This window comes from Crocodylus porosus, unplaced genomic scaffold (assembly GCF_001723895.1).
Source record: "Crocodylus porosus isolate Cpor-Errol unplaced genomic scaffold, CroPor_comp1, whole genome shotgun sequence".
Classification (NCBI taxonomy): domain Eukaryota; kingdom Metazoa; phylum Chordata; order Crocodylia; family Crocodylidae; genus Crocodylus; species Crocodylus porosus.
The window spans coordinates 2,302,043-2,315,263 of record NW_017728913.1 but is presented as its reverse complement, the minus strand read 5'-3'; the positions used below and the strand labels follow the sequence as shown (position 1 = coordinate 2,315,263).

Genomic DNA, 13,221 nt, shown 5'->3' with positions numbered 1-13,221 from the left:
GCGGCATTGTTGTCCTGCAGCGCCCAGCGCCACTTGACGTACAGCTTCTCCTCTGCTGCTGTTTACATAACCGGCACATGGCAGCCCCACAACAGAGCACCAGCATGTGCCAGCCCCACAATGGCTCTGCAGGAAGGAGGAGTGGGGTTCAGCCCCCCCCAGTAATATTTTCCCCCACTGCTTATGCATTGATGGCAGTCCCATACAGAACACACCTCAAGTTAGACTACTGGAGTTACGTAGGCATGGACGATGGTGTCCAGATCTGAATCTGAGGCCCCAGGCACAAGTTGTGCTTAAGACATGATTAACCAGTTAATCATGCCTCAAGATGTTACCTGGTCACACATTAATGCAATTGATAAAACAAGGAATAAGCCACAAAGTTGTTATGTCTACTCTTATGGTAGACTTTGTGCTTGGCAAAGGCTGAAATAATTATAAAAAACGTGAATTAATATTATTTTAACCATACCAGAATTTCCAGAAGTAGTCCCAGAGAAAAAATGGCTACATGCTTTTTGAACCTTTTTTTTCACGTCATATTATGTGGAAATGTTGCATGAATGCTTTTTTTGTGCCTGCTGGTTTAATATTGTTTCTGCAGATATATAATAAATTGTGTTTTAAAAAAACATGTACTGCAGAGCAGAAAACTAAACAAACAAACAAAAAAACCCCACATCATTTTATACAGCAAAGTTACTTATTCCTTACTTTCCAGGTAGGCAGCAATATGTATTGTGTTTCAGGTGCCTTAAGGGGCACATGTTGGTGATTTTCATTTTTTAGTTTGTTTGGGTTTTCTTATTGTGCTTATTTTCAAATGTGCCCCAAATGAGCAAATATAGATTTGGAATTTTTTCAGTCCAAGTCAGAATCAAGAGGGATCAAACTGCTTTTTTAGAGAGGTTGATTTCATTTGATGTCAGGCTGAACTGTGAAAACTCTTTTTGCTTTTTGGCATTCTATCAAAAATCCTCCCTGTGGCATGAGCTGAAGGTCTGTTTTAATTTTAAAAATATTATTGCCACAGGGAAGTAGAAGACCTGCATATGAAAAATTGGGGATCTGAAAAGGAGCCCCTCCAGGATTTTCACCTGATGAAAAAATATTGAGACAGAAAGAAGATGGTGTTGGTATGTTTGTCTATGATTTATTTAGAATGTTTCAGGTAGGAACTTCAGTTGAAATGATCACATACCTGCTTGTGGTTATCTGTGTTGGAGGAAAAATTACTAGGAATAATGCTTAACCCTTTCCCCACTTATATAATTTAGTCCATTCAATTGTTTATTTTAAAGCAAGCTTTCTACTTTTACAGATGACATTTCAGATTACTTCTTACCTTACCAACTGGCAGGGAACCCAACTCTGTACACCTGCTTGGAGTTTTTAGTGATAATCTTTTTCTTGTTTCTGCTTTCAAATTTCATCTTCTATTGTGAGGAAAATTGCTTCCTTTTGACTTTCATCTTTTTGAACTTGACCGGTTAGCTGTGTTACATTTGTCCAGACGTGTTTGGACCAGTAGTGGTATGGAGTACACTCTACTGTTCAATCCAGTTAAAACCCTGTGGATTAGAATCTCAGTATGGAGAGGAACAGATAAAACGGTGCTTTATCCTCCATTTTGTCCAGATGTCATTTAGTTAAGCTGCTGGTATAGAAATGATTCTTAAAGGAACATCTGGTCTGCATTCTCAAAATATTTTTTCCTTCCTTAACCCTTTAGTGGTTAATGATATATCCTAGTGACAGAATATCATTTTCTTATGCCCAAATGTGGAGAAACTTTTAACACATGGAAACTTGCTTGCTGTGAAAAAGCTGAGTGGTATCCGTAACTGTTTAGGTTTTGGGTCCACTTTTTACTTGAATGCTTGGCCATTTCAGCTGAATTTGACTTTAGTAACTACTGTATTTTTTTTGCATAAAGCATATCCTGGAATATAACATGTCCCTTGGTTTTTTTTGAAAGGCAGAATGAAGAAAAAAAGATCTTTCCTTTGTAGTAAATATTGAGTAGCAAAAGGTATAGAGAAGAGTCTGCTCCCTGTGAGTACTTTCACTCTTGCCCATAACCAGCAGAAACTACTTTTATACAATATTTTCTCACATACATGTACTTTCCCCTCCAAAACCAGCTGCTGGAACTTGCAGTGCAGATTGCATGTGAGAAATAAGGTTCATCTCTGAATAAAAATGCAGTTTTAGATGAGTAGGAAAAACTTTGGTTAAAACTTGGCATATTTGTTGTAAGGAATTGAGACTCTTATTTCCCTAATGTAAATAGGGATTAAGAATATACTCCTAGCATACAGTTTTACAGTGTTCACTTTGAACATAGACCATCAGTGCTGCTGCAGCATATTTTTCTCATTCTCCCAAAGTGTGTGTGTGTGTGTGTGTGTGTGTGTGTGTGAAAATATTTAAAATATAGAAAGGAACCCATATCTATTTAGCGGGAGGTATGTGACTTCTACAGCCTTTCATCACACTAACCAGGAACTGAGATACACTGATATATTCTTAGCTTGGTTCATGAACAACAACCACCACCTAAAACTGAAGTCAGTCAGAGAAAATGACATTAAAGACAAGTTGCAGGTGTTTCCTTCTTTGAGAAACTAACAAACAAACAGCCTCTTAGGTGACATTTTGGGTGACATACTTGAATGCTGTTAATACCTTGCAACTTTTCATCTTCTGTCTGCTCAGAGATCGTTTTCTTGAGAATTTTTCTCTTAGAGGCCCAGGAATCTAGGATTCACCTTTAGTGTTGTAGCAGTAAGAACAGAAGAATACTAGTCAAGGAACAATAATAAATGGTAATGGCTAGCTTATTATATATTGTCTGGAATAGCCATCAGATTGATTGTGACATGCATATAGATTTTTCTTCCTTGCTAGATCTTCTGGACTGTATTACATTGCACTTTTAAAAATTAGTTCATTCGGACTTAAACTGTTCTTTTAACTCAAATTTAGATGGCTACTATTAGGTATGGAAAAATTGAACTTCTGCTTTTTGAAAGTCAAAATATTAGTTAGCTGTTTGATACATAAAAATGTACACTTAAAATAGGGAACAGGTGGCAATAGTGTGATCTCACTTCTGTGTTGGGAAGAAGTAATACGTGACTGGCACTCCTCTTGGTAGTACTTTGCCACTATTAATTTTGAGTCTAAAGTCTACCAGAATACTTTAAAGCAACACCATTTGGAACAGAACTGCCTTAGAGATATTTATTAGGTCCTCCTTTTGCCAAGCAGATTCTTCCAGTTAAAATAGTTGTTTTCTGAGATTATGCTGAGGGCATATACCCCCACATCTCCTATTCTAACCTCAAGTCTTGAAAACTCCACTTGATCAAGTTGTAGTCTTGGTCTGCCATGGATTTTCACCAGGAAAAGATTCAGCAAGATAAATTCTGTTGGTATTATACCTGAATGGTGTGTGATTAGTTTGCTACTACAGTTTCTGCCTGAGTGTTCAGCAGCATTTTGTTTGTTTGGAACTTAACAATTAGGACATAAATCAAAATTAAATCCAATTTGGTGTCAAAGCTGCTTTGGTTTCAGAGTGCTAGTAGGAGTTTATCAGTGACTCTCATTTTAATCACAAAGGACAACAAATCTATAAGAAATACTATTTCCAAAAACAGTTTTCCAGAGTTGAGCTGCATTTCAGGGCTATGATTGACAGCAAGCTGCCTGAAAACAAAGTTATTTAGATGCCAGGTCAGCTGTCTGTGAGCTCTATCCATTTAGATTTAACCATGTGAATATAATAACATTCTCAAATCTAATTGGATGTGCAATGGAAATATTGGAGCTCTGGCAAACAGACACACTGACCTGTAATCAAAGCATCGTGTGGAATAGCAGAGTATGCTTGCTTTTGTCTCAGTGAGGCCCTGCTACATTAAAAAAAAGATAAGGCTGGGATTTAAGCCTTTTGTCTTTAATTCCAACTGAAGAGCCATTCTTCTGCTTTTGGAAAGTAGTATTAACTAAAAGAAAATGCGTGTATTCTTAGAGAAGCTGTACTTACTTTATTATACAACCTGCAACTCCAGGAGACTGATAGACACTTACTCAGACTTGTAGCTTTAGGGTTACTAGTTGTAGCATGTTGGTCTAAGGACATAGGCAGACAAGGTTCTTTGGGTAAATGTGATTTTTTTTTTATTAGATCAACTAAATAGCTGGAAAAATTGTTCTTTGCAAGCTTTTGGGCACAAACACCCTTCTTCAGGCAAAGGAAGAGTCTGTTGGTTGATGTTGTGTTCTCCATGGTAGAATCGAAACCAATATGCAAAATGCAGGTCTGTGAAAATGCAAATGCATGGCAGTGGGGATCAGAGGGAATGGGAGACAATAGGGGTGAGACAGGCAGGTGGGTGGAGAGAATAGTGGGAATGTTGACGTGGTGATTAGAATGTAGCTGGTAAAATGCAGAGAGGTTACCTGGGGTTATCTGATGGCAGGAAGGTTTTAATGTGCCATGACTCCAGTGTCTATATTTAGTCCATGATTTTTTTGCATCCAGTAGATTTATGAAGTAAAGCTTGTAGGCTTGTCTTCAAGATGCGTTTTGTAAATTCCCTTTTGAGAATTAGCACTGAGAGATTGGAGAGAGTGGTTGTCTTGTGAGAAGCGTGCATCCACAGGTAGTTGAGTATTTTTGTCTTTGATAGATTTTCAGAGTGTGTTCTTTCTGGTACGCAGTTGTTTGGTTTCTCCTACATATTTTCCATGAGGACCACTGAATGAGATGTGTAACATTTCTGGAGGTGCAGGTGTAAGATCCAGGAATGGTGACAGTTTAGTTGTGGGGTGTTGTTTTTTTTTGGGGGGGGGGAGGGGTGTGGAGATGTGTTGGCAGGTTTTACATTTCTTGTCCTAGCATGGTCTGGATCTATTCAATATGCTTTGGGCCATAGGAAACTTGCTTCAGGTGATGAGGTTGGTGAGGTTCAGTGCTTGTGTAAAGGCTAGGATGGGTGGTTCTGGAAAGATCTCTTTTAAGAATTGGGTCTTTTTCTAGTATGGGTTGCAGTTGTTTGAGGATTTTCTGTATAGGTTCCAGGGAAGAGATGGTATGTCATAACTAATGGTGTGTGATTATTGGGGAACTTGTTTTTATACTGCAGCAATTCTTCATGTGGTCTAAGTGGCTCTTTCTAAAGTGCAATCTGCCTCTCTGGAGGAGTGTCCTTGTTGGGTGAAAGCCCTTTTGAGATTTGCGGGGTGACGATCGAGGATATTCTCCTCAGTGCAAATCCGGTGGTATTGGAAGGCTTGGCTGTATTTTACAGCTTTTTTGGTGTGGTTAGGGTGATTGCTGGTTGTGTGTAGATATGTATGTTGGTCCATGGGTTTCTTGTATATGGTGGTTTGTCTTTTACCATTCTGGATATTGATCATAGTGTCTAAAAAGGAAATGTCTTGTCATCTCACACAGACAACACACGAAGATTCAGGTAGCTCTGAGTGCACATCAGGTGAACTGCTTATAGAGTGGTGACTATTAAGAATTCTGTAAACTTTCTAGAATGGTAAGTGCCAGAAATAAAGATTATTCTGGTCGGATATTCATTTCCCACCTTCTTCCAGTAGTCAGCTTTTCCAAGTTCCGTTTTTGCCTACTCTACTTTTACTATGCAGTGCGTGTGCAATTTCCTACTTTAAGGCTCTGCAAGAGAAGCCAGCGTCTCCACTGGTACATTACTAAGGATGGATATATAGTGATGCTGTGTTTTTCCACATCATCTTGGGTATTTTTGGAGTCTAGTTTAAGAATTTAGAAATATGTTCCTCTAAAGTTTCACTCTGGAAGTGCAATAGCAATTTTCAGCAGAATGACATCTCCTGTCCTCAGTTCTTTATTACCGCACTGTTTGCTAGGTGAGCAATATCTTTTCTCTCTAGAGAAAACTGGCCTCCATGATGATTTAATCTTTGTTTGGAAAAAAAAAAAAATCGTCTAAAATGTATTTTAAGCTACAAGAAACTTGTATCAGTATTTGAATCCATCAAGCTATGAAGTTTTTTTCCCCAGTTTACCACAGTGATGGGCATTTAATTATTTGTCTCTGTCATCTTTCAGCTTCAGTTTTGTGCTTTTGCTTCTAAACATTCAAATAGAGAAGGGACACGGCCAGCCCCTCTGCAATTTCTTGTTTACTTTTGGCTATTTCTTTACTGTGCATCCAGTCAATTTAGTATCGTGCATCCAGTCAAAACAGTCCAGGGGTTGCCTCAATGTAGCCTACTGCATGTTGGTGGTTAATTCTAGCTTTTTGTCCCTCCCCTTTATCTCAAAGCATCTACTTGCCTGCCACAAATTGAAAATAGGAAATTGGCCCTCAGTTCTGTAGGGTAGGACCATCTTGCTCTTGTAGGGAAGGAGCACTTTGCTCTGCGGGCGCTTCTGGAAGCCAGCATTGCTCTCTTCTGTGATCCTGTTAGCTCTGTAGCCCAGTGAGGAAGGTTCTCCCAGTTCAGTTTCTTGTGTAGACCAGAACAAAAATACTTAGGTTAGACCTTGGTGAACACCTGGCCTGGTTATCTTAACATTTATCTCTCCTCTCAGCCTACTCTTATTATTCCTGCCACCTTCCTCTCCTGTGACCAGTTCCTCAGTGGGTTCAGTTCAGTCCCAGTCCTGCATTCAGTCCCTAGTGGGGCTGGCCCCCTGCAATCCAACAGCCAAGGTGCCTTCTCCTTGGTTTATCTCTGGTTTTCAGCCTGAATTGCAGTGGATGTCTCTGCTACATCCCTTCCGGGCCTACTTAGTTTCCAGTTCCCAGTACTGCTTCCATCAGTTTCCCAGCAGGGAGCTCCTGCATGGGCTAATTTTTACCCTCTCTACACTAAGTGGTGGAAGGGAATGCTGGGCACCTCACTGGCATGAGGAGAAAATACAGTGTTACTGCACTGAGGATAGAAAATCCTGGCAAGGGCTGCTCATTTTACTCTATTATGTTGCATTACTCAATTAAAAGAACACTCATCAACAACCTTCTGGTCATTTGTTAAAAGTAACACCTAAAATGACTTCAAATTCTAAATCCTTTGTTGCCCCCCCCTTTTTTTTTTTGCTTTGAATTGGAAGACAAAATAATTTTACTTGGTGAAAATAATTATTCATAATCCTCCATATCTGCCTCCTAATCTGTCATCTATAAAACTGCTTCTAACACTTAACTTTGAATTTGTGACCCTTGAATTTAACTTGTAAAGGTTTTATTAACAAAGTAATTAGTTCTAATCAAACTTAAAAAAATATTATTCTCTGTTTGGGATAGGCAGCTATTTCAGCCTTCTGCCACATGTCAGTTGTATGCCAACTAAGCTATAGAGCCAAGTGACTACTTTGGTCCACTGATACCTTATTTTTGGTTTCCCCCTTGAGGATCTTAAATCTTTGTTGCATTAACTGACTGACAAATATTGTCTTCAAGTCTTTGCAGGATATGCTCACACCGGTGTAGTGTAGCTAGCTCAGTTGTTTTCAAGTGCACAACCTACTGTTCGTGCAGGTGGTTTGCTTTTTCTTGTAATTTCCTACAGTGAGTGCCAAAACATTTTGCCCCCCAACACCCTCATTTTTGTGACTGAACACATGCTGATTTCCTTTCTTGGGACTGACCAAGTCTTTGAGTGGGACAAATTATGAATTGTTGCACTTTTCAGTTTTTTGGGATCTTTTTTTATCCCAAGAGCTTTTGTCAACTCCTGGCATTTGTACAAAGCAGCTTTTGGTACAGTGCCAGACCTTGCTGAGGAGAGCACTATTGTCAGCAACCACTGATCCATGACATTTGAATTCCTTTGCTCTTCTAAGCTCCCTTCTTCTAACAGTGATTGATTATCATGACCCTTCTGCTCTTGACTTTTTGTCCAAGAGCCTGAATACATGAAACACTTACACTGGTGTAATTTTTAAATTGATTTTTGTACTTCAGTGTAAATTAACCAGAACAGCCAGCAGAAGATAAGCTTTCCGGAAGTGGTGGGCTCAGAAAAGAGATGCAGTTTTTGTGAAAGGTGATGTTACAGTAACTTGCCATTAGGATGTAATAGGAAGTAGATAATACTTTTTTTGTAAACTTTGAACAAACTACACCAGAGAATGATAGGGGTGTGACACTCAACACTAATGTGACTGCTCCTGATTTTTCTGGTGTTTGCTTTTTTTTTTGATGCTGGATCTAAGTGAGTTGCACCATGTAGGGCTGGGCCAGACATACAATGTACTTTTTTTACACTTGTGTAAACATGTCATATGGCCAACGTCCTGCTCTAGAGTGCATTGCCACTTTTCAGAGTTTCTTTTAGGACATCATACTCTTTCCCCTTGTACCACTAATTCGCTAACAAACAAAGAGTCTAAGGTAGTTAGTTCCCTTTTTTTTGGTCTCATTTATCACATATATGACAACTAAAAATAAAAATGGATTCAGCAGTGACCCCGATATAGATGTACTTAACAAAGATTCTTTACTGTGCCGTATTTAGTCTGGACTATTGGTATCACTTTATCATAAATATTCCAGATGTGATTGATCCTTCTAGCATACCACTGCCGACTCAGTCATATTTAACATGCTACATATCCATTGTTACACCTTTTTCCAGTGTACAAAGATGATAGTCAGTTGTTGCTTTTATTTTCTCTGAACTTTTCCAAGAGAATCCATAAAGCAAATATGGCATTGGTTGTGTTTTCCACAATGGAATTGGAAAACTGGAAAAAATGGACTGTTCCAAATTTCAGTGACTTTGCATATACCCTTATTTTTCCAGTTTTATAGCATGCAAGGCCTGTTGTTCTGGAAGCAATACAATATTTCCTTTTGTTTAAAAATAAGCAACAGAAAGCTTTTTATGTCATTCATCTGCAATTTTCTGATTTAATCTTGCTGAACAGACAGGTAGCAAGATTCCCAGCAGTATCTTTCATTGGATAGACTTCCAACATGGCTGAATCTCCTCTACATGTTGATCCTGTGGGGCATAACCACTTACTACGTGTTGGATATTTCTCCCAAAATCATTTAATATTTTTTCATGATCTTTTAGTAACATTGATCAGCTGCTTTTATATGGTTTTACCCAGAATGGCTCCAGTGCTGTTTTTGAGAGGCTGACCTTCAAGTAGTAGCTTTTGTCACCCTTTACTAGCATCTTGCTTTTGCCATTTTTTCCACTGGTTTCTTGAGTGCGTGTTGCATTTGCTCCTTAAGATGTTCCTTGGGACCATCTCCACTTGCCTTCCCAGGGGGAAGCAGAGCAGCCCAAGCCCCTGAATGCCTTTGACTGCACAATAATTTTAAAAGGCAATATTCAGGTAACATTGCTTCCTGCTTGAAAACTTCTGTAAGAAACACTAAAAACCTGTTTATGCCAAGTGAATAATGTCAAGTGTCCTACTCTGTTTTATATAGCTTTTTGTACTTGTCTTACTGTAAGTACTAGGGTCAACTATCCTAGTTTCCCTATGGGGGAAAAACAAAGTCAACTTGCAATTTTGTCTATGCCAGTTAATATGTTCAGTTAAGGTATTAGACTTCTTCTGACATTAATAGTAATAATCAGTTGTTTCAGCAGATGATAAAGTCCTTCCTGCCTGCTACCTGCCAAGAAGCAGCCTGTTCTACAAAACAAAGCCCCCACATTAAATACCAACTTCCTATTTTCTTCCAGAAGAGTTAGTGCGGGGCTGTCCAACTTCTGGACAGCAGGAGGCTCCACACCCCATAAGCTGCTGACCCCTTCAACACACACCCTGCAGGTATCTCTACCATTTGCCCCACTCTCACCGGCGAGGTGGGCAGCCTCACTTCCCCCAACTGCATGGGTGGCATGCAGCCTGACTCTTCCCTACCATATGGGTTGGCTTCCTTTTATAACCTCCTTTTTGGCTCTAAGTGCAGTATGGGTAAACCAGCGCCTTTTTGGCTGTGCATGCAGCGTGGGCAAACTGGCTTCCTTCTGGCTGTGTGCACAACACAGGCAAACCAGCTTCCCTTTGGCCACATGCAGAACACAAGCAGTCCAATTTTCCCCTGCTGCCTGGGAAGCACAATCAAGTTGGCTTCCCACCGCTGTGCATGAGCAGTTCTCTCCTGGCCACGCACATACAACGTGGGCAAATTGGTTCATCTTGATGTGGAGGCAACCTAGATCTCCCCTGGCTGTGCATTTAGCACCCTCCTGCTGCCCTGCTCAGTCCTATCCAGGGGCAGAAAGCAGAAGCTGGAGAGTGGGAGAGCTTGGAGATCACAGCCTCTACTGCAGCAGTAGGTATGAAGCAGGGCGGGGAGTGGCCACCAGGCAGGGATCTGGGGGCTGCATTTTAAGCCCCTGTGGGACAGATGTGGCCTGTGGTTCATCGGTTGACAGCCCTTAGTTAGCATAATATATCAATCAAATCCTAGAAATTATATAAGTAAAGACTTGAAATTGCAAACCTATTGTGAAAATCACAGTTTGCCTCAAATGAACTGTAACTGGAACTCTGTACTTTGTGAAAGTTTCTATAATGTAGTTGGCTATGAGTTGAAATGTAACTCTTGCATATTTATAACTTTTTTAATGTGACAGATCTGTATGACACCAAGCACTTGAGACTTTTTTTAACAGACTGGAATTTTTGAGACATGTGACAACTTTCTAGGAAGTAGATGTGTTGAAAGGTTAAAATGACATGTGCAGGTGTTCTGATTTGTTTCACAAGAATTAGCAAGTTTAAGGACTGCATTAGCAATAGGATGTACCAGATAGGAAAGTGATTATTTTAATTTTGTAATTTTTTGTTAATGAAGTGTGTACTGACAAAGTCTGCAGAACATCTGCCTTCAAGCTATAAATGTTACCTTGGACTATGGTTCATTTTCCTGTCCCTTGCACATTGACAGGATATTCTGAGGTAAGCACAAGTTTTTAAAATGTAGGCAAAGACCAATATCTAGAGTAGTAGTTCTCAGCCTGTTTGCCATAGTGGGCCACACTTGCAGCTCTCAGTGTGTTATGTGGGCTGCACCCACACCACTTACTTCCTGTGTATCCATTTAAAAAACGTTTTAACAGGATGTCACAAGGGCCACAGTGGTGTGCTGATTGGGCTGCATGCGGCCTGCAGGCCACGGGTTGAAAACCAGCGGTCTAGAGTCTACAACGGTGTGTTTCAATCTGCTTGCAGCAGCAAAGCTTGAATCTGTCAGTGGTTATTTTCATTCCAGAAACTGACTTGAGCTTCCATAGTTGCAAGGAACTGCCCTAACTGAAAGAATCCATAGGCAATTTTCTGCCAGGATAGCTCCCATCTTCCCAAATGGCAGTGTAATTGGCATAGAAGCATTTTTCCATTAGCAGTTGCATCTACACCACAGGCTTTCCCAGCATGACGTGTAATAGGTACTAAATGCGCAGTAACTGGCAGTGTTGCACAGTAGCACCAGTGCACGCCTTTTTAGTGATGCTAGTGTGCAGTAGACTAACATATTTACTGCACATTAGCATGGCTTTTGCTGTGATATGCTAATGTGCAGTAGAATTAGTCTACTGCACATTTAGTGTCTTGTGTAGATGTGCCACCTGAGTGTTGGATGGTTCATCCTAAGTAACAGTCAGCATAAAAAATGGAGCAGTCTAGGAATAGAATGTCTAATTCTGCTGTTCTTCTAGCTAAGAGCACAGCTATGCTTAAATAAACTTGAGAGGGAAGTGAGAGACAGACTGCTAAGGACTGAGGATGTTTACTACCATGTTGATGCCACATGGTGGGAACTTGTGTAGCTGTTGGGTGTAGGAGGGAGATCTCATTGTATTGGATAGAGATTCTTTCTGAAACTTCTAGTGCACAGGATAGAGTTAAAGATGTATGCATCCTGTTGTGTGCCTGTAGCAAAATACCTGGGAGGGAACTTCAAATACGTGGAGTACTTGCTTTTTTGGTGCAAGTGGCCTTCTACATGACTGCTTAAGTTTCAGCTTAAAAATGTGCTTTGTATGTGGATGCAAAGGACAGTAGTTACTCTGCATATTTCTTCTTTAGTGCTCCTTTTCAGATGCCCGGCATTGAAGGGTTGGGGTTTGTCGCTGACACTGAAATGCACAGCATGACTTTTTTTTTTTGGTAGCAACAGGTCTTTTTGGCAGGCAGGTGTTTCTATTTGATTTGTAGAGCAAAATGTGAATAGAGTTCCTGATCTGACATGAGCAGAGGTGCTTTGGCCAAAGGATCAGCTTCTGAAGACTGGGAAAAGGCTACATGGGCCAGGGCAGGTGGAAACTTTCAGGGACACAGGAAGTAAATCAGGTCCCGGCTTGGTTGTCAAAGTGTAAGGGCCTGAGTGCAGGGTGGCAGTCGTCTTTCCTAAACTGATGTGGAAGCCGGGGTCTTTCCCACCCCCACTGAAGAATCCCAGACTCCCCCTGGGAGATTTAAATCCTAGCCGTTAGCCCTCCTCTCACAAATGGCCTTTTCCCCTTTGGCTAAGAGAGGGGCACCTATCTGAAGTGCCCGGGGGACCATCTGCGTACTACTGAGGGGGTTCAGGGCACGAGGAAATGAAGCAGGCGCAGACGTCTCCTGCAAGCAGAGGAGAGCGGGAAGCAGAGCGAGTTTCAAGCTGAACTTGCTCGGCTCCTCCTTCGGCCGCGGCGGCCCGGGCAGCCTCCGGCCCCAGCCAGGAACGTGCCCCCCTCGGGTCCCCGGGGGAGCGGCCGCCAGAGGCTGAGGGCCTCGCTGCTGCCGCCGGTGCCTCTCGCCTACCTGGCGGGATGGGAGCCGCGGGCTGTCCCCCCCCCTGCCGCCCTCCCCCCGGCCCCGCGCGCGGCGGTGAGTGGCAGCGCGGCACTTCCTGTCTGGGGCTGGCGGCGGAAGGATCGCGTGCGCCTCGCTGCGCTGGAGGAAGCGCTCCAGCCGCCGCCGCCGCGTTGTGTTGTGGGGCAGCGCAGCCCGGGCCGGCGCGGCTGCCGGCGGGTGCGGAAGGATCCGCGCGTCCGCCCCGCGCGCCCGCCCTCCCTCCAATCGGCGCGCGCCGCCAACTCCATGCGAAGCCGCTCCGGCGGCGGCATCAACATGGCGACGTCTCTGCATGAGGGGCCCACGAACCAGCTCGACCTGCTCATCCGGGCCGGTAAGCGCAGGCCCGCCCGTCCGCGCCGCCCCGCGCCTGGCCGGGCTGCCCGCGCGTGCGTGCG

The 13,221-nt window shown here is 42.2% G+C and overlaps 1 protein-coding gene across 6 annotated transcripts in view; it reads left to right on the top strand.

Annotated features, from left to right (window-relative positions):
• Window positions 1-13,221, top strand: part of ELF2 (E74 like ETS transcription factor 2) — a 67,444-nt gene that overhangs the window by 21,882 nt on the left and 32,341 nt on the right. The window contains exon 1 of one of the 6 annotated variants that reach the window (XM_019534359.1): window positions 12,967-13,157. The exons of 4 other annotated variants lie outside the window; for them this stretch is intronic. In XM_019534359.1, coding sequence (XP_019389904.1) covers window positions 13,070-13,157 — 88 coding nt within the window. In that variant the 5' untranslated portion in view covers window positions 12,967-13,069. Of the gene's footprint in view, window positions 1-12,966; window positions 13,158-13,221 lie in introns of those variants that run through there. One more of the 6 variants, XM_019534358.1, reaches the window with a different exon arrangement.